This window comes from Vulpes lagopus, chromosome 9 (genome assembly GCF_018345385.1).
Source record: "Vulpes lagopus strain Blue_001 chromosome 9, ASM1834538v1, whole genome shotgun sequence".
Classification (NCBI taxonomy): Eukaryota; Metazoa; Chordata; class Mammalia; order Carnivora; family Canidae; genus Vulpes; species Vulpes lagopus.
Genome location: NC_054832.1, coordinates 72,647,375 through 72,673,536, shown reverse-complemented (window position 1 = coordinate 72,673,536; position 26,162 = coordinate 72,647,375). Strand labels below are relative to the sequence as shown.

The window sequence follows — 26,162 nt, the reverse complement described above, 5'->3', positions numbered from 1 at the left end:
GTTTGAACTACCTTAATCTTCCAAGTTCGGTTTCTTAAAATTCTCCTGATGGAGAACAATTCGATCAACTTTTTACTAATATACCTTCAAGTTAACAAAACTGATTAAAACATATTTTTATTTTGCCTTTTAGCCAAAGGAACTAAATCCCTCATTATCCGATTGATTTCTAGTTTTAACAGTCTCTAAAAATGTTTCTCAAAATTAAAGGCTCTAAAGTCTAAATACAAATTAAGATGATAGAATATATTTAAAAACCTGATGGCAGCCCTTTGGCTGTAGCATTTAATCTGAGAATTAATATTCTCATATTCAAAAACCAAAAGATAGGTTATAAGTAATCAATATGCACATGTGCAATTTCAATATTGGCTTGAGACAATCATTCAAATATTTGATAATTACAAGTCTAAAATGAGTCTCTCATTCTCAAAAAAGGAAGAGTTCAAGACTCTGTCAAGGGCAGATCATCATTCACAATCTACGGAGAATTCGGTCGTCCTTTAGGAAAAGATGCCTCCTCTACCCTCAAAATATTTTCTCACACCAAAGGAAACCTCTACACTGGAACATAACACTATAATAAGTCTAGATCCTCCTTCAGAAAATCAATTGCTAATTAATAAATAGAAAAGAAAATTTTCCTTTTACTGTCAGCATACACTTAAAAACATTCCAAAAATTAAGAACTATGCTTAATGTTCTTATCATTACCTTGTGAAAAGCTTTTCAAATGTTATTAAGTCTGTAGAAAATGATTGAAATGGCCCTAAAAAAGTCCACAAAGTACCCTGTTCTTAGACTAAGTTTTTAAAATCTATTTCACTAACCTAAGAGAAAGCTTTAAACTTTCTGATGAAGAATGAAGAAAATAATTTTCAATATTTTCTAAGGTTTTTCAGAACACTTAGGTGCACATTTAAAATAATCTCTAAAATCATTTAAACATAGCAAAAAATAATTTTCCTTACTTAAAAATAAAGAATTGCAAATAACCATGACAAATTATTCTTAGAATTTAATTTAGTTTAATTCATAAGCTAAGAAGATATGGAGGAAAGGCTTTGGGGGAATCTATTTTTAAAAGGCTATCAAAAAGTCAGCAATTTGTATCAGAAATACTCTCCTATAGATACCCCCAATTATCTCTCCCCTTCTGGGGGGTAAATTTATCATTTTTGCTTTGTAGTTAGTTATTCTTGATTCACATAGGTCAATTTTTCAATTTACCATGACTTTTATTTTATTCAAAAACTTTCATCTCCCTACTTCTTTCCCATTAATTTTGGACATTTTAGTTCATTCTTATGTTCCCATTACACACTTCCATTATTTAAACTCTTGTTTTTAAAAGGCATCAAAAAGACTTTCTAACACCTTCATAGTTCTAGATTTTCTGTTTTTAGGTTAGGAAAAAAATTCACTTAAAAAATAATGCAAGGAAACATTTCAAGCAAATTGCTTATCCTATTAACCTAGGACCTAATTGCCTAATTTCACTCATTTTACATATGCACACACATCTCTTAGGCAGTCATCTCAAATTCCCAACACACACTGTGGTTAGTTTTAATACCATGATCCTGCAGTAACTCTGTTTACAAGACATCCTGGGACTTTTAAACACTAACAATTTTAATGCAATATCACACCACTTCACTTTTTTAAAATAAGAAATTATTTGTTTTATAAAACTGGATTTCTGTTTTCTGATAAACATTAAATTAAAAAAAAAAAAAAAAGCAAAAGCCCTAACACCTTAAGGACAACAAACAGTAATACATACAGAAAACAAAAATACCAAACATACAGAAAACAAAAATACCAAAGCACCCTTGGTAATTCCCCAACACTCTATCCTTGTCAATATCACTCTGGAAAGTGGAGGCAGGGACAGGTGTACAAACTGAATAGAATGCAAACCACTGGAGAGCAGTCCAAGTGATTTAAAAGTAAAAATCAACTTATGCCTCTGTTATAATTTCTAGAAGGCTTTCATACATGTATATTTCTTATAACATCAAATGTTAATAACTACACACCAATACTTTTATAAAATATTATGACCTAAATATTTTCATTTAATTTCTCTTAATTAAGCCTGAAAACTAAATTTGATAATGAAATATCAAAGGTGTCCTGTTATAAATGAGAAGTAGTGATACAGTAGATGTCAGGTTCAGGCATTTCAAAAAAATTAGGCATTGAAATAAATGCAAAAAGTAAAAATTAGTTACCTCCCAAGTGATCTTATTATAAAATGGAAAAGAATTCCCACACATGAATCCTAAAATCATAGTTAACTTTGCAGTTTATCAATCTGATGTACCCTGCCTTCACATTTAACTTATTTGTAAATACTTTCACAAGGCTACCTAAACACTTACTAATTGGTTAAATATGCTGCCTTACATTAATTCCTGTTAAAATTAAAGAAATTAAAGGTCCCCTTTTGTTTTTTCACAGTGGCTGATATACATTCAAAGTATCTGACGTTTCAGAAAAGGTGTTTATCAGGTTCTTAAAACATTTAAAACACAGCTCAAGGGACAATTTATATAGCCCTTTTACCTTTAACATATTCACTATCTTGGATTTTGTTGAATACATTCAGTTGCTTTTTCCTTCTTCTGAAACTCTTCCCTTACTCAAATAACTAAAGAATCTAAGATGTTATCAATACAAAGGGGAAAGAATTTATATTTATTCCTTACACATTTGGAAACACATCAAAAAGAACAAATATCCCAGGCAGTGTAAGTAAACTCATTCAGTAAAACTTTTTTCTTGGGTTTTTGTGTGTGTGTGTGTACATAAATGTTTGTGTAACAGGTAATTTTTTGTATATCTTAATTTTCCAAAGAACAAGATTCCAAATAAAAAATATTAAAACATTCCTGGAAGGAGTCAATATTTTGGTTACACAGCTCAGGAGGCAAATGATCACTGAAACAAAATTTACAAGATGACTATAGGTATATGTTTCAGTTATCTGGCTTTTTAAATGTCAAAGACAGGGAAGCATTACATTTCATTTAGCAAACAACAATTTAATCCTTAGAAAGGAAAATTTCCAGAATGCAACCAAAATGTGTATAGTAACAACCAGGATTATATTAAAAATGAAGGAAAAAATTCCCACCTTTGTGGGATATTAAATCAAAGGATATTAAAATCAAAGAGTACTCTTAAAAATTTTAAACTATATTGATAAAAGCAAATTCACTAATTTATTTAGCTGTAAGATGTCTGCTTATTAAACTATTTTGATTATAATAATCATACATATAGGGAATTTTATCAGTATTAGCCCATATTTATAAATTATCTTCCACAACAGCTAAACTCCTTACAGAATTTTGAATAGCAGAATTAGGCATATAAATTTCAAGTAAGAATCTCAAAGTAGGAGGCTTCGCTAACTGAAATACAGATTTTGAGTATTCTATATCCTTGTGTTATTGCTGTAAATTGGTACAATTTAGTAGTAGCTTCAGAAAAGCTATGTTCAATAGGCAGTATATCTGAGACATTAAAAAAGCTCAACATAACCAATTTAAATTAGAGATTGTGCTGTGTCCTATCTAAATACGACTCTCTAAGGAATTACAGATTTTATACTTTGTGCACTCTCAGTGCATTTTCTAATTCACATAAGTAATTAGAAAATTACTAATTTTGTGTAAAACCCAAACACGAAGAAACTTTTATACCACCCTTTGTGAGAGAGGGGGGGGAAAAATCACAATATCAGCACTTTTATTTAGGTTGACAAACTAATCGTAACTCTAAGTGTCCAAACAGGCTAAATAACTCAATGGTCTAATGTACTTGGAAGAAATATTTTTCCTTCACTTTTACAGAAACTGAATTTATTGATAGTTGCATCTGGTTTGTCAAAGTGGCAACTATTCAAGATCCAAAAGTCTCATTTATTTTAAACACAGAGGCTAATTCTGACTACCTATAGTTAATATAAGTTTCTTCAGCCAAAATACAATAAAAATGTAAGAGAAATTTCAAAGGTTTTATAAATATTAATGGCATTCTGAAACTTCTGGACAGATGATTATTTTGGGGAAGGGGAAGTTTCTCTTTCCCATTGATAGTTTAATCACTTTCCAATCAGTTTTGATTTAACAGTGGTTCATAGGAATAGTTTTTAAAGAGTTCTTAGAAAGTTATAATTGCTTCCAAAATCAGAAACCACAGGATGATGTACTCAAACACGACACCAATGTAATGCTGTTAGGGAGGTATTTACAGAAATGTGCAGATAGGAGCTCAGTTGTGAACACATGTTAACATACAATGGGCTTCAAAACAATAATCTGTTTGTACAGTTTGGGAAGCAAAAAATAGTCTATATAAGATGTCTAAGAATCTAGCTCTAATTTAAATCCATTTCTCTAACTCATAAAAACAAAGGAAAAGAGGCATTTATTTCAGAACTCCATATACCTGTGGAAAACAGAACACAAGTAAATTCTACTCGAGATGAAGCTTAATCTTAAACAGAATTCATCTAACAACTGGCGTATTTTAAATTTTGAAAATACTGTGAAAATGTAAACCATTAGAGTCAAGAGTAGTTTATGATCGGTAAACATTTCCTGTTAAATAACACAAATAGATTCAACTTAAAAGATGCAAACCGACAGGTCTCAGGATTTTAAAACCTTTTAATTTCAAAGTAGCAGAGTTACAGCACATGTATAGGATGGGTATAAGTAAACTTTTCCATGGTGTTGGTGTATGTGCTTTTTTTTTTTTTTCCCCCTTAAAGAAATGCCTACTGCTTACAGGGTAAAAGAATCTCCACCACTCTGTCTGCAGTTTTCAACCAGAAGTCCTCAATGTACCTTAAGCCAAATTGAATATTAGGTATTTTACAGCTTTTACAAAATGGCTGTAAAATCACATTATGGGCACACACAGCTCTTTGATCTTACTGCACAGAATTCATAACTGTTCAATAATGCTATACCATTACACCACACACCTTAAACTATTTCCATTTTTCCACAAATCCTTCCAAAATCAGCTTCCAAAGCAAAGAAATGTAACATGAAAAGTTCCTGGGAGGCGTGTTACACAAAAGAACAGCTTGGACACAAACTAATCTACACAATATCCATCTTCTGTTGAGACTGTTTATCCCTCCTTTCCCTCCATCACTCCTAAAGGTGGGTGCACTTGAGTAATGGAAAGAAAAGGCTCTTCCATCACCACACCCTCCCAGCACCTCTGCCTTTGGTCCTCAGGCAGTGATTCTGTGCAGGTGATGAAAATCATAAGAAAAGAGAAGCTGTCCCTTTAAAATGCCCTGCTCTGTCCCATATCCCACGTGGAACCAACATCAGCAGCACTTTCCCATTAACTTCAATGTGATGCAAGAGGCACCATCCTTTTATACACGTAAAACCAGAAAACTTCAGCTTCATATTCTTTGCTGAGGACGAACAGGTGAAGCAAACGGGTCAGGAAGGGAGAAACCAAGCAACTCCCCACCCCTCCCCAGAAGGTGCTCCAGCCCTGCACTCCAGTCTCTCTGTGCAACATCACCTCTCTACCCCTCCTCTGTAGAGCCCAGTTTAAAGAAAGGAGGGAGCCACTAACAAAACCTGAAACATAAATGCGACGAAAATGCAATCTAGAGCCGGAAAGGTTTATTCTTCCAATCACACATATTAACTCTATTAAGAAAATGGCATCACATTTTTTTCCACCAAAAAAAAAAAAAAAAAAAAAAAAGAAAAGAAAAAAGAAAAAAAAAAAAAGAAAAACAACGCACCCCACAAAGATCATTAAAAGAGAGTTATAAAACAGCAAATATAGTGTTTATCTTATCTCAGATCAGTCCACATTACCAATAAGTTTAGCAGTTTCTGCACTACCACCTCCCCCCCTCCCTCCCCCTCCTCCTCCTGCATCGGATTTTCACGTTTTCTCATTGTCGGTTGAGTTATAAAAGGCTTTTTGCCCTTCGAAAGTTTTAAAAAAATAAATAAATATTAACTCCTTGGTCCCTGCAAAGTCAAAATGGACTTCAGGGGAAAGGCGGTTCCTGCTTTTACCTTTAGCGAGAAAAGGGGGAGCATCCCGGATTTTTAGGGATTTTTTTGCGATTTTTAAAAAATTTTTATTTGGTTATATGCCTGAGTTCTCCCTCCATTTTGGTTGTTTATGATACTGACAACAAGCTGTCCCTGCTCTGTGCAGATCTCCTGCTTTCATTTAGCACCCCCTCCCCCTACCCCCCCCCGCAGCCACACACCCGGGGCTCACACCTCCCCGCAGACCCCGCACCCCGACCCCGGCTCGCCCACCTGAGCAAAGGGCAGAAACAAATTCATTTCTCCAAAAAAGAAAAACCTCTTTTGGAGAAGGGGCAGAGTCACCCCAAGTCACTCAAAGTGCCCCCCAAATATTGCCGACCGCGGGCTCCCGCCAGGCCCCTTGGGAAGCGACCTTCCCCCGGGGTGTTTTGGCGGAAAATGCGGAGACTTTGCTCCCAAAACCGAATTTATATTAATTTTTCCCTTATTTTTCGGGTCTCTAATGTCTTCCGCTCTCGCTGCTGCCGCTGCCGCTGTCACAATATTCACAGCACCAGGGAGGAGGAGGAGGAGGAGGAGGAAAACTTTTCAAACTTTCCAGACCCTGAATAAAGGGTTTTTTTTTTTTCCCACCGACCTCACCTTCGGGGCCACAGCCGCGTCGCCCCCTGCCCTGTCAGAAGCGACTTCGGGGATCCCCACAGCCCCGCTCAATCATTTTATTTTATTTTTTATTATTATTTTCCTCTCTGGGGTCCTGAGCAGGGGCTGAGAGTAGCACAAACTTTTCCTCCTCCTGCCGCCGCGGCTGCTCCTCTGCCCCCTCGGCTAGTCCCATAATTTAAATAACCCTGATATTTCTCCCGCTAAACGCCTCTCCGCCGCCCCGGACCCCGGGAGAACTCACCGCGGGGCTTTAACATCCTCCCTCCGGCCCGTCCGCCGCCTTTACACCGCCCGCGGAATTTCTAATAATTTTTTTCTCATATTTCGGGCTGGACGCGGCGGGCCTGGAAATTGTTTCCTTACGCCTCTTTCCAGCAGCCATTGTAGTGTATGCGCTGCCCCTGCAGCCCAACTTGCAGCTGCCGCTGCCGCCGCCGCCGCCGCCGCCGCCGACGTCGCGCCCACCGCCGCCTCCCCGGGCCTGCTCGGCCGCCGCCCCCGCCTCCCGCCGGCCCGCCCCCGGTCCCCGCCCGCCGCTGGGCCCGCCCCCCCGCGTGCGCTCCGCCCCGGGGCCCGCCACTAGGCGCCGCCGCCGCCACGGACGGGCCCGCCGATTGGGCCGCGGCGCTGTCCGTCAAGCCAAAGTGTTAAGAGGCGGGCCGCCGCGCGGGGGGCGCGGCGGGGCGGGGGGGAGGGGGCGGGGCCGCGCGCGCGGCCCCGCCCCCTCCCCCCGCCTGGGCCCTCCTCCCGCCAGCTGGGGGCGGGGCGAGACCCGCCCGCCCCCGCCCGGCACGGCCCCGGACGGCTGTCAGTCAGGCGGCGGCGCGCGCTGATTGGGCCGGCGGCCGCCGGGGAGCGGGGGCAGCACGTTGGGATGCGCACTACTTAAGGTCCAGCTGCGTGAGCCATTGACGTGTTTGGAGCTGGAGACGGCCTGGGCGCTGGCGAAGCGGCCGCCCGAGGTGAGTGGTCCCCCGCCCCTCCTTCCGCGGCGGCTGCGGGGACGCGGGAAGACACGGGTGCTCCTGGGCCGCCGCGGGGCCCGAGTCCTCTTCTTCGGCGCGGAGCCGCTGCAGCCGGGCCTCGCCGCAGCGCGGGCCCTTTCCTGTCGCTCCTCCTCTCCACGACGCGGGCTCCAACGGGCTGGGGACGAGGGAGGTGACCCCCGCCCTGCCTGGGCAGCACCCCTGGCTCTTCCTTCACGCTGCTTCTCAGCCCGTGGGACCGAATTGCCGACCCCACTTCCAGTTTCCTGCGTGCCCCCCTCCCCTTGCCCCCTCGGCTCCGTGGAAGGTCAGAGCAAGGTGTGTTCACCTGTGCCGCGTGTCCGCCGTTGGACGGGCAGGCAGCAGCGCGGGGGACAGCGAGGCCGCGGACTCCCAGCTCGCTTCTCCCCGGACTACCCCGCCCCGCCGGGCCACGCCGACTTCCTGACCCTGCCTTTCTGCACCCAGCAGTGGGTTAGGGGCTCCAGGTTCTCGCATAACGTGTTGCAGCTTCCTGCTAGTTGCATCTGCGTTTTATCCGAGCCACAGACCCTGCCTTGGCTCGGAGCAGCAGGTGGGCATGGGCGTGCTCAGTAACGTTCCCTTCCCCTTCCCTTACCTTTCAAAGCTAGTTGGAGAGTGGGGATGTGAGCTGGATGGGAAACCAAGACATACTTTTTAAAGCAGTTTGCCTTTTGGAAGGGATGTCAAAAGTGCCGTGCTTTTGCGGCCCTCCCTCAAATCTTTGGTTTTCTATCTGGCTGTCCTTTGCAAGTAGAGCTCTAGAATATTTGTTTAGTGCCTTCAGAAAGTAAGCAGATAAGTCCTCTCCAGCACATCTTCCCTTTCGCCCCCCCCCCCCCACTGTAAGTTGACATTTCCTCTTCATTTCCAGTGGATGTGTGAGGATTCTCGTGCAAAGGTGACATTTAGAAATCCGAATTTCTATTGACCCGTGTTTAGAATCCGGAAGGGAAAGGAAAGGAAATCAGAATAAATTCGTGCTGCAAACCTGATTTGCCTATATGTGATGCTACCTACGTGTTATTTTTAAAGAATTCTTGACTGATGATGGTAACCACAATGCAGCCAAAGTGTACTTTCAACGTAAGGCACGCAACCTGATTTTGTCTGTGGATGATCATTGTTGAGATTATATATAAGGAATATGAACAGCTGAGCAGAGTTCTGTGTGCTCACATCATAGGATGGATGAAAAAAGAAGGGTGTCAGTTACTTAGTATCATCATCTCCTAGTAAGAAGTCAAGCCTCCAAAAGAATTGTGTTTAGGAGAGGAAGAAGCTTCTCGATGTAATTGAATAGCACCTTGAGTTTCCCTTTTACCTAGATGTTTCTGTTAGCTAGATATACACATGCATTGTTCAATAAAAATCATAAAATGTTAGGATTACTTGGAGGATTCCTGAAAGTTAAAGGATCCTGGAATGACTAAACTTTTCTCCATCCTTCCTTGCAAAGATTAATCTCGTTTAGCCTGGACATCCTGGTCTCTTAACTAGGTGAGTCTTGATTGGAAATACCTCCACTTTTTAGGAGCTCATGGGGTTTGATTGATTTTCCTGAATATGCCTTGTTTCTTTAAACGTGACTGATATTGTTTGATGGTGTCATCTAGGGCAGGAAAAGTAGAAACCATTTCATACAAAAATTCTGACCTTTGTCTGGTTATACAGACTGACACAGTTTTTTATTGGATGGTGTTATGTAGGTCATACTACATTATTGCTTGTTTTCCCCAATTTAGGTGGAAGATGATGAAGCTAGAACAGGATTCAAGAGTTCAGGTTAACTCAGCCCCTTAAACTTAGTGCGGAGCATTTAAAAATATTTGTGGGTGGCTCATCAATAGTATACCGATATATTGAAATGAAAAAATCACTTGGCAGTAACAGTTTGTCGATTATTGTTTTTTAATTTTTCTCTTTTAGTTCCTTTCTATGGCATGTCTTGAGGATAATAGGCATACCAATTTCAGTTAAACTCCATTATAGAGAGCAGTTATCCTGGAATATAGTTGACGTATATGAGTACTGTGTGACTTAGAATCACTAGTTGGCTCTTAGAGAACTGCGATAATCTTTAATTGATAAAGACTTCTGCAGAGTTGCACGTGTAAGACTTGAGTTGGAAGATGAATGGACCAGCACTCTGTGACTTCCTTTAACCCAGGGATGTATCAGTTAAATAGAAGATGCCACTAGAAGAAAAGTTTCAGTTTTTCTTTTTTAGCTTTTTAGAATGCCAGCTAAGCCCTAAGTTGGGTTTTTTGTTTTTGTTTTTTTGGTATATTGGCCGCCCCTGGTGCTGGCTACAGAATATACACTGTAAGTTTAGTAAAAAAATGTTTCTGCTAAAGTTGGGTTGTACCAATTACCCCACACTTATTTTGTGTAATGATCAAATATATAATAAGGAAGTAATCGTTAGAATGCATGCTGTATTTGGGGCACCTGGGGGACTCAATCAGTTAAGCATTTCAACTCAGGTCATGATGTCAGGGTCCTGGGATCTAGCCCCTGAGCCCCCAGGCAAGCCTCCCACTCAGCAGAGAATCTGCTTGTTTCCTTCTCCCTCTGTACTCTCCACTGTGCTTTTGTGCACGTGCTGTCTCTCTTGCAAATAAATCTAAAAAAAAAAAAAAAAAAAAAAAAGAATGCATGCTATATTCTTAGGTTTTGTTAGTATACTTAATAGTTTAACATTTAGAAATAAAGATAAACTAAAACTTAATTGTAGCTGAACTATCTTCCTGGACATTATAATCAAGTTTCAGTGGATGAATTTAAATATGGCCTGAGGCACCATGGCAGTGCAAAGGAAAAACCCATCCAAATATTTATTCTCATAATATAGAGGATGTATGAAGTTCCTTACTGGATAATCATTATACCAAAATTAATTTTTAAGTACTCATGGTTCTAATGAGATGTACTGATTTATTTTCTGTCATTCACTGTGTAACTCTTTTCTCCAGCATCTGCCTGCAGGAAGAAAACTGTTAGGATGCCCATGGTAGCACGGAGGCTGAGAGATCCTGACATAAACCCTTGCTTGTTGGTAAGGTGGTTTGCTTTCACTTTTCATGAGTATTAACTTGGAAAAACAGGCTTGTTCTGTTTTTGTGGGCATCTGTTTTCTGCAGTTCTTTAATAAAGTTATTTCTATTCAAAAAATATTCCTGGCCAGTGTATCCTTATTTCACTGGAGCATTTTTAGGTATTGATAATTTAGCTAACAAAGATCCATCCGTTCTAGGTTTGCATTTACATAATGTGCAAGCATTTACTTGCTGCTGTAGTATCAGACAGACATATGTAAACACCAAGGAAAATGTTTAGTCCAAAAGTGGAAAGTTGCACGGCATATTTTCAACTGCCACTGAAATTTATGTGTTAATGGCAATAATTTCATCTTGTCCGTGAGAGAGCCTGGCTGCAATAAGGGGTATCATAGAATTTGCCTATTTAAAGCCTGAAGGTTTCTACGAAGGTATCTCATGCACAAAATGTTTTGTGGTAGTAATAAGGTTTTATTGGCATTTCTTTGATATGACTAGCAATACAGACTTGTGGCTTTGTCACCCTGGAATAATGCAGTCATCAGACTGTGCTATTCCCTGAAGCTACATGCATTTTCCAAATATGCACATTCGTTAAATATTTGGCATAGAATTTAGCTTTGTTTCATATGTTAGATCTGTTTTCAACAGCTTTATTAAGTCTCTGTAAATAGACCGTGTTTCTTAGATCTGTGAAGCAAATTACCTACCCCTTTAAAGCTTTCCTTTAGATGACCTCTCGGAATCATACTTTTCACTTTGAAGTTTGTTATCCAATCTACTTTCCGTTTAGACAGCTTAATTTTAATTCCCCAATGGCTCCTACCTTCCTTTGAACTCACAGCCCTGTGTTGCTCACTTAGGTTTTGAAGTCATATTAATGATATCTATTAAAACTGCGTACATAATAGTATATGTACTTACGTAACGGAGGGAGAGATAGCCAAAAATACATTGAGATGAGTGGTGTTAATTTAAGTTGCCTTGATGTAGACCAGTTATTAGTGACTTACTTAGGATCTTGAAACCAGCTTAACATCAAACAGTCAAGTCAAAGTGAGAACTTGGAAAAGCAGGACAGCTGCGCTCTGCGTCAGGAGACTGGGTTTTGATTCTCCCCGTGCAGTAGTGATTTTCAGCACCCTGCACCTTGCCTCAGCTTCTTTGTTAAATGGTTACTGGGATAAATGATCTCAGTCACTGCTCCAGCTCAAGTTCCCGTGATCAGATATTCAGAAAACTGACCCAGACTATGAAAAGGAAGATGTCTGCTCTGGGCAGAAGGAGTGCTGGGATGGTTGGAAAGATAATTCAGTTTCTGTTCATTATATGTTCATTAAAACAAACTGAAGGGAATGAGTTCATGTTGCCTGCTTTGGGGGAAGTGGCTTCAGAAGTTTGGAGTTTTGGGGTTTTAAGATCCCATTCCACTCTCTTAAATGATGCCTATCTTACATCTTGAAGGAATCTGATGCTTCTACCAGATGTATGGATGAAAATAACTATGACAGGGAAAGGTGTTCCACTTACTTCTTGAAGTACAAAAACTGCCGGAAATTCTGGGTAAGCCTCACTTGGTTGGCTTTGTGTTAAAACTCATCTCTTGGGCAGCCCCGGTGGCGCAGCGGTTTAGCGCCGCCTGCAGCCCAGGGCATGATCCTGGCGACCCTGGATCGAGTCCCACATCAGGCTCCCAACATGGAGCTTGCTTCTGCCTCTGCCTCTGCCTGTGTCTCTGCACCTCTCTCTGTCTCTATGAATAAATAAATAAAATCTTTAGAAAAAAAAAAAAAAAAACTCATCTCTTAGGCCTGAAACTGAAGCCCAAACTGAGTCAGTACCCACAATCCCTTCGTAGTGATGACTGGGGAAACTTAACTGTTTGACCCTCCTCTTGTGTGTCCTGAAGGATCCTTGAGAGCTCTTATTGGCTCCCTCCCCCTGCTTCCCCTCCCTCCTCCAGGCTGTAAGAATGCAGTTCTCCTATAGGTGGGTCTTCCTATGCATAGTTAAGAGCTGCAGCCCTAAAATAATAACCTTGTTATAACTTTAGTTCTCCTGGAGATGAACAGAATGGATAGCTTGCTCTGTCATAACCATTTTAGGCTTCCATTTCTGCCTTCTCCTTTCCCACCACCACCCTTGGTTGGTAAAAAGGTGCCATTTTTCTTGAGATGCTGGTATATGATTTCTGTTTTTTTGAGCACTGGATCCAGCTACTTCCTTTCCCTTTTCTATATTAACTGTTGCTTTCACATAGCAATTACTTAGTAGAGCCTCTTGATGGACCGCACTTTTGTGCTCTTATACTTAAAAGTATATTCCCTTCCCAATTAGCATCAATGTATTCTTAGGGGAATAATCACTTCTGTTTAATTGTTAGTTTGAAAACATTATCTGAAGTACTAGAATTAGTTTTTTGGCTCTTCTTTACGCTTGATTTTTAGAATTTCCTTTTTGAGGTGGCCAATTACTGGCACATGATGAGCACTTAGTATATGATTGATTTTGGTTTCTTCTTCTTTTTATACCTTCATGCAGAATTCTATCATGGTCCAGAGAAGACAGAAAGGAGTGAAGCCATCTATGCCTACAGCAGCAGAAAGAGACGAGATCTTGGGGGCAATGGGAAAGATGCCTTACTGACTGCATTAAAATTTTTAATTTAATTTAGAAGCAGATGAATATTTTAAACAAATGATTACTGTAATCTTTTAACACTTTCTAGGCCTTACCCAGACAGATCTTAAATTCTGCAAAGAGAGATTAGGTTAACCCTGTGTCCTCTGTGTTTCCTCTCAGTGCCATGACGATTGTCTGGCATGGCTGGCTGTGCCATGCTGCTGAGTTCACATTACTTCCTGAAGGTAGGGAGCATTAGGAAAGGTCTGGACACAAGGAGGGGAGCTTTTTTGCTGGGTAATGAGCGAAGGTAATGAACACTGGCCATGAAAGGAAGGTGGTGTCCCCAAGGATGGGAAATGATGCCAGCAACAACATAGTGGAAAGGAAGCTCAAGATAACTTTGGAGACCGGTCTGTAGACTGTCTTACCTAGAGTTTAAGGTGGTCAATGGAATGGCAGAACAGAAACTGGGAAGGTAAGTTGAGAGTGGATGTGTGGTGGCCCTCAAATCTCAGGCTCGGTACAAAGTAAGACCTCTAGCCTCACTCCCTTATCTTTGTTTAAATAAGGTTAGCACGCTGACTGGGTAGGGAAGCAGGGATGCAGGAGGATTATCTTAAATAAATGGCATGCAAAAGAACTGGTTTTCTTTTCTTTTTTTTTTTTAGGCAAAGGCTTAGTTAAAGGATTCTGTGACTAAAATCCATATATATTGGATAACCTGAAAGCATGGTATTCCTGCAGCACAGTAATGGAAAAAAGGGCGATTCTCTTAGAAATGGGGATTTCTATTTGCTGGAAGAGATGGGCAAGGAAGGATATGGGGGTTCATAGGTGATACACTGGGATGAGACTGGAGCTTCAATTCATTTTATGCTATAAACAAGAATATTCAGTATAGTGACTGAGGTGGGTTGTGTGGCAGCTCTCATAGCCACTACCTTTTAATCCAGTTTATCATATACTGAACAGTTTTATAACATTATTTAATAAAGTTTAACATTTACTAAAAAATCAACGAAAGAAATAGCCTGTGTCCCTTCTGTTTTTCTGGTGCTGGATCAAGTGTATTATTTTAAAGGCTGCTGACAACAAACTATCTATCTCGTTGGTCTTTGTCCAAAACCCAGGTCAGATGTTTTTAAGCCATATGACCCTGATTGTTAAATGTGATTCTATTTGAATAAAAGATGGATTGTTTGAGAAATTCCTTGATTTGTATTGATTGCTCTAAAAGTGATGGATTAAAATAGGAACTGACAAGAAACTAATACTTGTGTGAGAAGCATTTCAGTATCTAAGAGTGCTGTTTAAGGGTTTGGAATTTTAATGTCGCTTCTTTAAATGCACATACCAATGTCAACATTGCTCCCAGGGATATTTTGTCCTGGCCTACCTCTTTTTTTTTTTTTAATAGCAACTTTATTGAGATACAATTTAGATACCGTATAAATTACCCATTTAAAGTGTACAGTGCAATGGTTTTTAGTATTTGACAAAGTTGGGTAGCCATCACAGAAAGAAACCATAAGCACACATTTTTTGTTTCCTTTTAACACCTCCCTTTTTCATCTCTCCCAACACCTGTGCAACTATTTTTCTATCTCTAGAATGGCCTGTTCTGGTAATTTATATGAATGGAATAATATGATATGTGGTCTTTTGTGACTGGCTTCTTTCACTTTTTTTTTTTTTTTCCCCAAGACTCATTCATGTTACCCGTATCAGTACTTCATTCCTCTTTGTTACTGAATAACATTCCATTGTGTGGATTTACCACATTTTATGTATCCATTCATCAGTTGGTGGGTACTTGGGTTGTTTCTATTTTGGGGCTACTATGAGTCATGCTGTTTCTTGGACATTTGTGTACAAATTTTTATGTGGGCATTCATTTCTTTTTGTATATGTCCCTAGGAGTTGGATTGCTAAGTCATATGGTAACTGTGTTCAACGTTTGGGAGAACTAACAAACTATTCTTCAAAGTGGCAGCACCATTTTACCATGTGTGAGGGTTCCAATTTCTCCACATCCTCATTAACACTTATACTAGTGGGTGTGAGCTGGCATCTCAATGTGGTTTTGATTTGCATTCTCCTGAAAGCTAGTGATGCTGAGCATCTTTTTATGTGCTTATTGGCTAGTCAAATATCTTCTTGGAGAAGTGTTCATGTAGATCCTTTACCTATTTTAAAGTTGGGTAGTGTATCTTTATAGGTGAATTGTGAGAGTTCTTTACTAAATACAAATCCCTTACCAGATAAAGGTTTACAAATGATTTCTTCCCTTCTCTGGGTTGTATTTTCACTTCATGGTGTCCTTTGAAACACAAAAGTTTTTAATTTTGATAAAGTCCAATTTATTTTTTCTTTTGTTGCTTTCGGTGACATATCTAAGAAAGCATTGCCTAATCAAGCTCAGAAAGTTTTACATATGTTTTTTTCTAAGAGGTTTTGTAGTTTTAGCTCTTTAGGTCTTCAATCCATTTTGAGTTAATTTTTGTATATGGTATGAGGTGGGAATCAGCTTCATTTTTTTTTTTCATGTGGCTGCCCAGGTCCCCAGAACCTTTGGTTGAAAAGGCTATGCTTTCTCCTGTTGAATTGTCTGGGCACTCCTGCAAATTGATTGTATATGTCAGAATTTATTTCTGGATTTTGAATTCTATTCCATGGATCTGTATGTCTGTCTTTAGCCACAGTCTCTTGATTACTGTAGCTTTGTGGTAAGGGCATAGCTCTTTGATGAATGGTGTCTGGAAGTGTGTTTTCTTTTTTTTTTTTTTTTTTAATTTATGATAGTCACACACACAGAGAGAGAGAGGCAGAGACACAGGCAGAGGGAGAACCAGGCTCCTTGCACCGGGACCCCGACGTGGGATTCGATCCCAGGTCTCCAGGATTGCGCCCTGGGCCAAAGGCAGGCGCCAAACCGCTGCGCCACCCAGGGATCCCTGGAAGTGTGTTTTCTATGCAGTACTCCTGGTGACAAACTTATTGGAGACTTTTGACCAGCAAATCTTTAATGTATGTAATCATAATGTGGCTCCACTTAGGCAAAGATGTTCAATTCTCAATTTGTCCTCACTAATTCCCTAATTCTTTGTTTGCATCTTTACACATACCCTGATAACTTCAGCAAACTCTTCTTGTAACCGGATTGTGCAAGACCTTGCTGCACCACTCTGGAGGGGCAGAGTCCCATCACCACTGTCAAATTTGCCACTATTGTAGTTCTCTTTCCAAGACACTACAGGAGAAGTGAATCTAATTACCCTGATAAATCAGTTGTATCAGGATGTTTGTTGGTGCAGTGAGAGAATTTTCAAATCTGACAAGCCTTTGATACCAACTATCAACTAGCGGAATATGTAGAAGGAGGATTACTTGTTCACATGCATCTCTGAGGAAGCATCTCATTGCAGGTTGTCTATGCAGTGGGAGAGAGTGGCACACTGAGTGCAGTATGTAAAAGTAATCCTTTTGAGAATCACTACCTACTTGAAAGTATAAGCAGTATCATTCATAGTTACATATTAAGTCATATATATATGCATATATATATATATAGTTATAAGAAATATTACTCATGGTTATATCCCTAATACCTGGCAAGCTTCAAGTGTGGGTAATTGGCTAAAAAATGTGTATGTATTGGGGGAAGGGATGGCTTTTTAAACTGAACACATTGAAGAACATGCTCTAACGATGCAAAAAGGTATGTAATGTTCAAAGGTCCAAATAATGCAAAAGGGTATACAGTGTAAATAAATCTGCCTAGAAGCAGCCCATGTCAAAAAGTTTTCAAGGTTTTTATGCATATGAAGGATACCTCTAAATTTGTTTTGCACAAAAGGAACAGCATAGTGCATAAACTGGAGGTACCTTATTTTTTTTACTTAGTGATAGAGTTTGGAGTAATTCTCCACCAGTGATTATAGATTTACTCCATTTCTTTTGATGGCTGCGGTTTTCCCTTGTGTAGTTATACTGTCATTGAACCAGTCTCCCACTGATGGATTCGCTGTTAAAGACAAGGTAGCAACAACCATCACTGTGTATGGTTCTTTGCCTGTTCTGTTTTTATCTCTATAATACCTGCCAGGGATAGAATTTCTATCCAAAAGGCTTCTGCATTTTAAATATTGTAGATATCCACAACCGCACCCCACCCCCACCCCCGGCAAAATGAACAAAGCCTGTGAGTGTTTCTTTCCTCACACTCTCAATCCTACTGGGTAATTTATTATTATTTTTTCTTAAGATTTATTTAGGGATCCCTGGGTGGCTCAGCGGTTTAGTGCCTGCCTTTGGCGCAGGGCATGATCCTGGAGACCCGGGATCGAGTCCCACGTCGGGCTCCCTGCATGGAGCCTGCTTCTCCCTCTGCCTGTGTCTCCGCCCCTCTCTCTCTCTCTGTCTCTCATAAATAAATACAATTTTAAAAAAAATATTCATTTGAGAGTGAGAGAAGGGAGAGAAACTTAAGTAGACTCCACACTGGCAGAGTGCAGAGCCCATCACCGGGCTGGATCTCAAGACCCTGAGCCCAAACCAAGAGTCTGATGCTTAACGGACTGCGCCACCCAGCTGTCCCCCACTTGGGTACTTTAAAACCCTTTCATCCTTACAATCATTGAATGAAAAATGGAATGGGTGTATTTATTTCCTTTACCCAATTTTTTTTTTTTTTTTAGGTTGTCAGTGTGAATGATTTGGGGAACTCTTGATGTTGTAAGGAAACTACCTCTTTGTCATTTGTATTCTGTGTCTTTCGACTTTGAACTTAAAAGTTCTGTGAAGTGATTTACATTTTAATGTAATTGAATGGACCGATCTTCTTATTTATGGTTTCTGGTGCTCAATAAATATTAAAAGAATCCAAGTACAAGTACTGCTATTACAGTTCAGTTCTGCTCCACAAATATTTGCCAAGTGCCTATAATGTGCAAAGTGCTAGGCTAAACGGGGTGGAGGAGCATGCATGAATAAGTCACCATCTGGCCCTCAAAGAACTTGACGATACTGAGTGGAAGAAGGAAATGAAAGCCACCGCAGGAGCAAGAACAAACTTCTAAGAGGGTAAGTGCCTTCATAAACACGAAGGGAAAAAATAAATAAATAAACACGAAGGGACACATGCATGTGGGGTATTTGGAGATTAGTCTTTACTGACTGAGACCAGAGTAGGTGAAGGAAGAAATGTAGACAGGTAGAGTAGGTTCACATTATGAGGGGCCTTGAATGCTATGCTTGGGACTTTAAACCTTATTCTACTCATAAAGGAAAGCTATGAAGTGTTTTGTGATGGAGAGGGTCCAATCCAGTTTGTGTGCAGAATAATTCAGGAGGTGCTGAGACAGGGTTTAAAACAATCTTAGATCACTACAACTTGTCTCAACTGTTTTCCTCCATAAATTTTTGCCTGACTCCAGTTCCTTTTTTAATGCCGCAGCCAGGAGAGTCTTCCCAAAATGCAAATACCATAATTCCCACTTAAAATTCCAAGACCTGTCCATTGCCTCAGGATACTTGTCCCAATTCCTTCCCTTGGTTTACAAGGGAATCCTCTAAGATCTGGGGACATTTTTGAAGGGCACAGGCTTGTGGGAGTTGGGAACAGGTCTGCTTTTAGACACACAAGACCAAGACTGTGTCTTCAAGGACCTTGGATTTCAGTGAGGGAGGCAGACATGGAAATGTCCGACTGTGTCCTTTCCCTGTGGGGTGTCCTGCTGCCACCTTCTCCATTGCCCGAACACACCCGATTTACCCAATTTGAATGGCCATCTCTCAAGAGCTGCAGTTAAGTGCTGCTTTTAGGTTCAGCTCACATGTATTGTCTCTAGTACTCATCTCTAGCACCGCTAGTCAGAATTAATGTCACCTCCTCTTCAGTCCCCTCCCACCTCTATGGTGACACTCACTGTGTATTCCCTGGGTAGCCACTTACGTAATCAGACATGGTAACATGAGACAAATAAAGTCACCTAAACGCTCTTTTAATTTCTCACTTTCTGTTTTTATTTTGCAGAATATGAAAATAAGAAATGTCCCTTAAGTTTCAAATGCATTATTCTGAAAAGGAGCTAAAAAGAGGTGGGCTTGGTTTGCCTTTCAGTTGCAAACACAGGACAAAATTTTCCTTGACAGGTGGAAGATTACCAGTGGTTTCTACTGGTGGTGGTTGAACATGCAGAGTGGTCAGTGTGAGGTCTGCCTCCCTCCCAGACTTCCCAAGCCTGCTGGATGTCTCTCAGAATGCTGAGCTTTTCTTTGGTCAGCTGGGTGGAGCACGCCAAAATGCAAAGTCTGTTTCACAGCGCCTGCTTTCTTCCAGGAAAACTTGTAAATTGACATTTAAAAATCTGCTTATCTCAAAAACTGTCACCTAGGTCCAGGGGCTTAATTTTTCGGTTTCTTTTATCACTGTGTTTAGAATCCACAAATAAATAGGCTTGGGACCAACACAGATTCCTCCACCAACACCAACAGCCCTCCAGAGAAATGAAAAGAAAGTGAGGGTCATTTCACAGCATCATATTCCAGTATTGGCAGGATGAGGGGAAGATGGCAGGTTGCAGGGAAGTTTGCGGGGCTGGAGGGGGCTGGTGGCTGATGGGACAGATGAGCAGCGGAGAGAAAAGATGGGAGTGATTTAATAGGTGCAGGGTGCTGGCTCTGGATTGCAATGAGCATTGAAGAATAAAAAAATAAAAGATTAGTAATGATGAAAATAAAGCTTCCAGTGCCAGAACCTAAACCAAAAAATCCCGCTTAATACACAGAAGTAAAACATGACATGATTGGAAACAGCATTGCATCTGGAGTCAAAATATCTGGGTTTGATTCTGGCTCTGCCACTTATTGCCTGTACAGTAAATTGCTTCAGCTTTTAGAGCTTTTCCTACCATGAAGATGTATTTTTTAAATGCCCCAATAGGTTGTTGTGAAACCCAAAGAAGATTTCAGATTATTATTCAGATTACTATAAAAAATAGACATACTGAATTTATTTGTAATAAGTGAAAGCCTAGCTAATTCTTGGTCTACTTGGTAAAGCTATGATCTCAATTGCTATAACCTTCTTACTTGATCCCTTCTCAAAATCCCCCCTAGAATAACTCCCCAAACTTCATCTATGCTAGAAGCGGTTACAAAAAGCCAAATTGATTGTTGTTTCATTTCACTCCTTCACTTTTACAATTTCACAGTATAATTTGGCTCAGAATGTTCTCTCTTTATAATTTTTTTTCTCACTCACCCCCTCACACTACCCTAGATGCTTCATATACACCTGAAGTCCCCAATCAGCAAGAACAAGACAATCCATTTTGGAAGAGGGAGATTATAAAAAGAACTGGAAATATTTACCAAGTCACTCAGAAGAAAATATTGTCCATCTATGTTCAGGGCATGACATGCATGAATAAAGCTGCCTATTTGCTTGATTGTCCCTCTACCCATGATCAAGAGCCCTCTCCTTTCTCTTCCCTTCAAAAACTGTCCTCCATTCCCTTTAGGGATCACCTCTAGTTTTCCGGACACCCTGAAATCTTTGTGCGTGTCAGCTGTACTCCACACTCCAATTCCCCCAGGTAACTCCCCAACCTCACATGCAGTGTCGCCTCTTTGCACCTTCCCTGTGCCTTGGCACTGTGTGCAGCTCTAGCTGACTCCGTCCCCGATTATATGTTGGTGCCTATTGTGTTGTCCCTGCATCATACACACAGGTTGTATCAGTCACGTCCTGGTCTGTGAAAGCAGAGACTGCTATGGTCCTCCACGCTGGCGCAGCACCCTGCAGTTGGGTGGGGGGATGTAAACCCCCCCCCCCAACCCTGTGAAATCGGCATTCTCCGTGGCTTGCGGACAGGAGACTCTTGGAGCCTAAGGAACTGCGATGCAGTGCAGGGCTCCGCGGCCTGGCCCCACGCACCCCCGTTTTCCCTGTGCTGGACCCTGTCTCCTCAGTGCCCTTCCATTTTTTGTGGCTCCTGGCTGTGGCTATTATTCAGATTACTATTCATTTTGCCATTTAGCACTTACTGAGTCTGCACGCAGATAAAAGGCTTCTCTAGGGGATGTAAAAGTGAATGAGAAAATTTATAATCTAGGAGAAAATTTACAGATTAATCAGCATCATGGACTGTATAGCAGATTCTCTACCAAACCTTTCATTGATTCGAACGAGTTCTTTTAAAATGTCTGATTCTGTGTGCGCTGTCAACCCTGTCTCCCTCTCTGCTCTTGAGGTGATAGTGAGATGTGACATTAGTGAGGGAGGACAGTGCTCTTTGTCAGGAAATAGCAAGGAAGAGGAACACAAAGGGTCCGGGTGATCTGCAGAGTGGATTTTTTTTTTTTTTTCCTGGATAAAAAGGCTGATTTTGTCATTTTGTTGTACTGAAGAGCTTCCTGACACATACATAGGCTCCTTAAAGACTCAGGGAATAGTGGATTGGGGTGGGGTGTTTTCAATTTATAGTTCATATACTTGGCAACTAGAGTGTCATCTTGTCTTTCTGTTTCTTTCATTTCAGATGTATATGTCATCTTGTATAACAGCATTCCAAACCCTTGACAGCTTCTGTGCATAATTCCCACTTTTGAAAAATGCCTTACACAACCTCAGTAGACTGCATTTCTTTACCTCTTGGGAAAATAACACTGAACAATGATGACACTACAGTGAAACTTGGACTGGTTACTTCTGCAGTCCTGTCAACCACAGGGGCTAAGGTCCCAGCCCTTCACAACTCTGTGACCCCTAACATCCAGCACAAGAGTATTTAGTGTTAGGGTTACCTCTCTTTAAAAAAAATCCTTTATTTATAATTTTGGTATGAGGGAGTGGAGAGAAGATGTGAAAAGCTGCGGAAATGAGGTACGGAATAGGATGTATATAGCTGGTGGTTGAAGGTGTGTGCTTTGCTTTGTACTGAGCAGATTTAGAACCCCACTTCTTTCTAACTATCCTAAGCTATCCTAGCCATGAGCTTTGGACAAATTGCTCAACGCAAAAGTATCTAATTCTGCAGCTGTAAAATACCAACCTCAGTGACTGAAACAAGGAAGCCCCAATAAATATTATTCATTTTATTCTCTATCCCTACTTTTTCAAGAGAAGGAAAAGTAAAAAAAAAAAAATGAAATCTCCATTCAAATAATGGGGTTTTAATTTCAAAACCCCCAAAATTTCAAAAATTTCAAAAAATTTAATAATTTCAAAAATCAGGAATCTTATACTTTGTCTTTTATCTGCTCAAGTAGTAGATCAATACTATCTACTTCCATGTTGTTGAACTCCTCATACTCTCAAATAGAGCTCTTGAGTAAGAGTTTTTAGTGCTGAGTGATTACCAAACTAATTATAGTGATTTTACTATCTGGATATCTTTAAGGGAGAAGGCCAGATGCGTAAGATTGTATGGTTTGGCAACTCAGTAATCTTCAAGAAGACAGTAGTGTATTTACAAAGCATAGAGCATTATGTTAATTTGAATAGAGACCTTTCTCCTGAAATGCAATGGCTCTGAGGTTCTGAATGTTTCCCTAAACAATAAAACAAAGGATGGATTTACTTAGAAGGGGTGAATAACCAAGAGTAAATGAATTATATATTGAAACATAAGGTACTCAGGGGAATATGGGTTAGAATGGATCAAAGAAATAGGTGTGTTTAGATTGGGAAAGAGTTCTGGGCCACAGGGAATTGTACAAGAATGACATGGACAGCGTTTAACATTTTGCCGGAGTTCAGCACCTAGGGATGAGGAAAGTAAGCAAGGAAAAGATTTAGCAATCAGTAAGGAAGTTTTTATGACCCAAGCATTAGAGGAGTAACTAACTTCTGGCAACTTATTCGTTTGTACAGCAAATATTTATTGAATTCCTTAAAGAGTTTCAAAGCAAATGAGATTTATTACTACACAAGGTAGGCAACGCCCCCTACTCCCCTGGGACTTATTTGATTAGAGAAAGAGAATTAGCAATGAACACAATCAATGAACTAGATAGCGTATTAGAAAGTTTTAAGCCCTGTGAATGAAAGGACCCTGAAGGCAAGAGAAGGGGGAGGAGCCCTGGGATGTGGGGGTGGGGCAAGGGGTTACTGGGTATGGCTGGGGGGATGGGCAACAGAGCTCAGTCCTCCCTGGCAGTTCAGGCCACCACACAAATGGATGAGTTTGCTTCTTGCTATTTTGTCTGACATTGCTTTTCTAATGAGCATCTGGGTTTTAGGATGTGAAAGTAAAGTCTTAAAAAAATTTTTCTGGGATCCAGGCAGCAAAGGAAACAGTGGGATCAGGACAATGGGTAAGTGCAATGAACTTTAAAACTGTACACAGCAAGGAGTGAATAGGGGCTGTTGTCATACATAAAATGAGCAAAGACTTCATATCAAATCAATGTCTTATTATAAACTCTTTGGATACTCATACTGATCAATGTATAATTTTGTTCTTGTTTATTTATTTAAAAAGATTTATTTATTTATTCATGAGAGAGAGAGAGTAAGAGAGAGAAGCAGAGACACAGGCAGAGGGAGAAGTAGGCTCCATTCAGGGAGCCCGATGTGGGACTCGATCCGGGATCTTGGGATCATGCCCTGAGCCAAGGGCAGATGCTCAACCAATGAGCCACCCAGGAGTCCCTAATCTTATTCTTGTTTAGATTCAAATTCTAGAAAATGGATTTTTGCTTCACAATATCAAAAAAAAAAAAAAAAAAACCTATGAAGTTAAAAAAATAAAATGAAGACTATGCATGAAGTTTTGGAATTCAAAAGCACTTCCCATTTTGAATCTACAGAATGCTAACCACCTCTGAAGAAAATCTCTCCCCATGGGGATCCTAAGATCTTAGGTGAAAAATTCAGTTAGTTTGTCCATGGCCATCTTGTCAAGCCCCTTGACAATTGCCTCAGTTTCTCACTTTTCTCCAGGACATTACACTGTGTACTCATAGTCAAGCTTGGAACCGTGATCAGAAGGCTACTATAAAATACTTAAGATGCTGATTTGATATTGGAGTAATGTAACCTCAGGTAGGAGGAAGAAACACTTTTTCCCCTTTTTGGAAATATGCTATTTGTTGTCCTGGATGCCGGAGGCCCTGCCGTGCTAAACACATGGTATTTTGGACCTTCAACTCTGACGGAGGTGAGCAACCTAAGGAATCCACATCTCACTATGTGGAGGGACCTGGTAAGCCACAGGAGAATTTGACAGCTTCTGATCTATTGCTGTACATTCAGCCCACAGTGGGGTCCTTCTTTTCAACTCCTAGCCCTGGACCAGAGGACCAATTCAGGAGAAGCGGAAGAACAAGAGCCCTTGTGGCAAACTCTGAGACCTTCTCAGTTACCTGCAGTATGGTCACACTGAACATCTTCAAATTGTAGGACATGACAGGGAGCAAGAGTTCTCTGAACTGCTTATCTATTCAAACAGAGTTTTTCCCCTCTGATGCTCCAAGCTAGGGCTTGAAATCTCACAAAATAATAAAATAATATATCACTCCTTAGAATATGCTGGAGGTGGTGTGGTCTCCCTGAATGAACTGAATGAATAAGACAAAATCACCTGTACTCTTCGGAACACCCTAGATATCCCACCCACACAAGAAGTGGCTCAAGTAAAAATATTTCACAATATTCCACCCAAATTAAAACAATGGAGGGGCAGACTGGGTGGCTCAGCGGTTTAGCGCCCGCCTTCGGCCGAGGGCGTGATCCTGGAGACCCGGGATCGAGTCCCACATTGGGCTTCCTGCATGGAGCCTGCTTTTCCCTCTTCCTGTGTCTCTGCCCCTCTCTCTCTCTCTCTCTCTCTGTCATGAATAAATAAATATAATCTTAAAAAAAAAGACCAATGGAGACAACTGAAAAGTGTAGTGGGAACTGTATACACCAAAGGAAGAGAAAAGAAAGTCTGGATGCCTCCATTTTTCTTTTAAGATTTTATTTATTTATTTGACAGAGAGAGAGAGAGAGAGAGAGAGAGCACAGCAGGGGGAGAGGGAGAAGCAGGCTCCCCACTGAATAGGGAGCCCAATGCTGGGCTCCATCCCAGGACCCCAGGATCATGACCTGAGCTGAAGGCAGACGCTTAACCCACTAAGCCACCCAGGTGCCCCTGGATGTTCCATTTCTAACACTAACAGGCAAACACAGAACATAGAGGTGAAAAAAAAAGGCACCTGTCATTTTCAGCAATTTTTTTCAAGTTTGGGGGATTCTTTTGTAGTAGAGTTTTTGGACTTTAGAAAAGGGATAACAGGAGGTAGAAGTCTCAAGTGTGAGACAGAAATAAGCAGACAGAGCCACGGGCATAGGAAGCCTATTTAATTTTAATTCGAACCTAAATATTTTTACAAAGATGTCAGAGTTTGTTGGCTTAGCTGTGTAACTCTGCTACGAGGTGCAATTGTTCCATAATGTAGAAATGAGGAAACGTTTCATGGAATTGTGTTTCTCGCCTTTGGTTTTCCTTGCTTCAGTGAAAAATGTTGAGAAAAAGTTTACTCTGTGGTTTATTCTAAACAAATTCAATTCAGCATCCAGGTATTATTGCTCAATCAGCCAACTTAAGTACTTATTTTTAAAAGTGTATTTTTGACTTTAAACACTTAAATCCATTGTGGTTTATCATGTCAATATATGTTTTGGCGCACGCACAGCTCTGAGAAGGCCTGGTAAAATTCCTTAAAGGAGTCTTTGAAAAGCTCTTGCAGCAGGAACA

The 26,162-nt window shown here is 40.6% G+C and overlaps 2 protein-coding genes across 6 annotated transcripts in view; one reads left to right on the top strand and one right to left on the bottom strand.

The window, feature by feature from the left end:
• Positions 1-7,188, bottom strand: part of PLAG1 (PLAG1 zinc finger) — a 50,874-nt gene extending 43,686 nt beyond the window's left edge. For all 4 annotated transcript variants that reach the window (XM_041769644.1, XM_041769643.1, XM_041769646.1 and 1 more), the window contains exon 1: positions 6,967-7,188. The gene's annotated coding sequence lies outside the window, so the exon portion shown is untranslated. The remainder of the gene's footprint in view (positions 1-6,966) is intronic.
• A 406-nt stretch (positions 7,189-7,594) lies between these two features.
• CHCHD7 (coiled-coil-helix-coiled-coil-helix domain containing 7) lies at positions 7,595-14,056 on the top strand. Of its 2 annotated transcripts, XM_041769712.1 has the most exons (5): positions 7,606-7,687; positions 9,192-9,232; positions 10,708-10,790; positions 12,256-12,354; positions 13,333-14,056. In XM_041769712.1, exons 3-5 carry the CDS (start codon positions 10,737-10,739, stop codon positions 13,435-13,437), a joined length of 258 nt encoding a protein of 85 aa, XP_041625646.1. In that variant the 5' UTR covers positions 7,606-7,687; positions 9,192-9,232; positions 10,708-10,736; the 3' UTR covers positions 13,438-14,056. The 2 variants fall into 2 exon arrangements, with proteins under 2 accessions (XP_041625645.1, XP_041625646.1); XM_041769711.1 differs by lacking the exon at positions 9,192-9,232 and having other exon boundaries at positions 7,595-7,687.
• Positions 14,057-26,162: the final 12,106 nt, after the last annotated feature.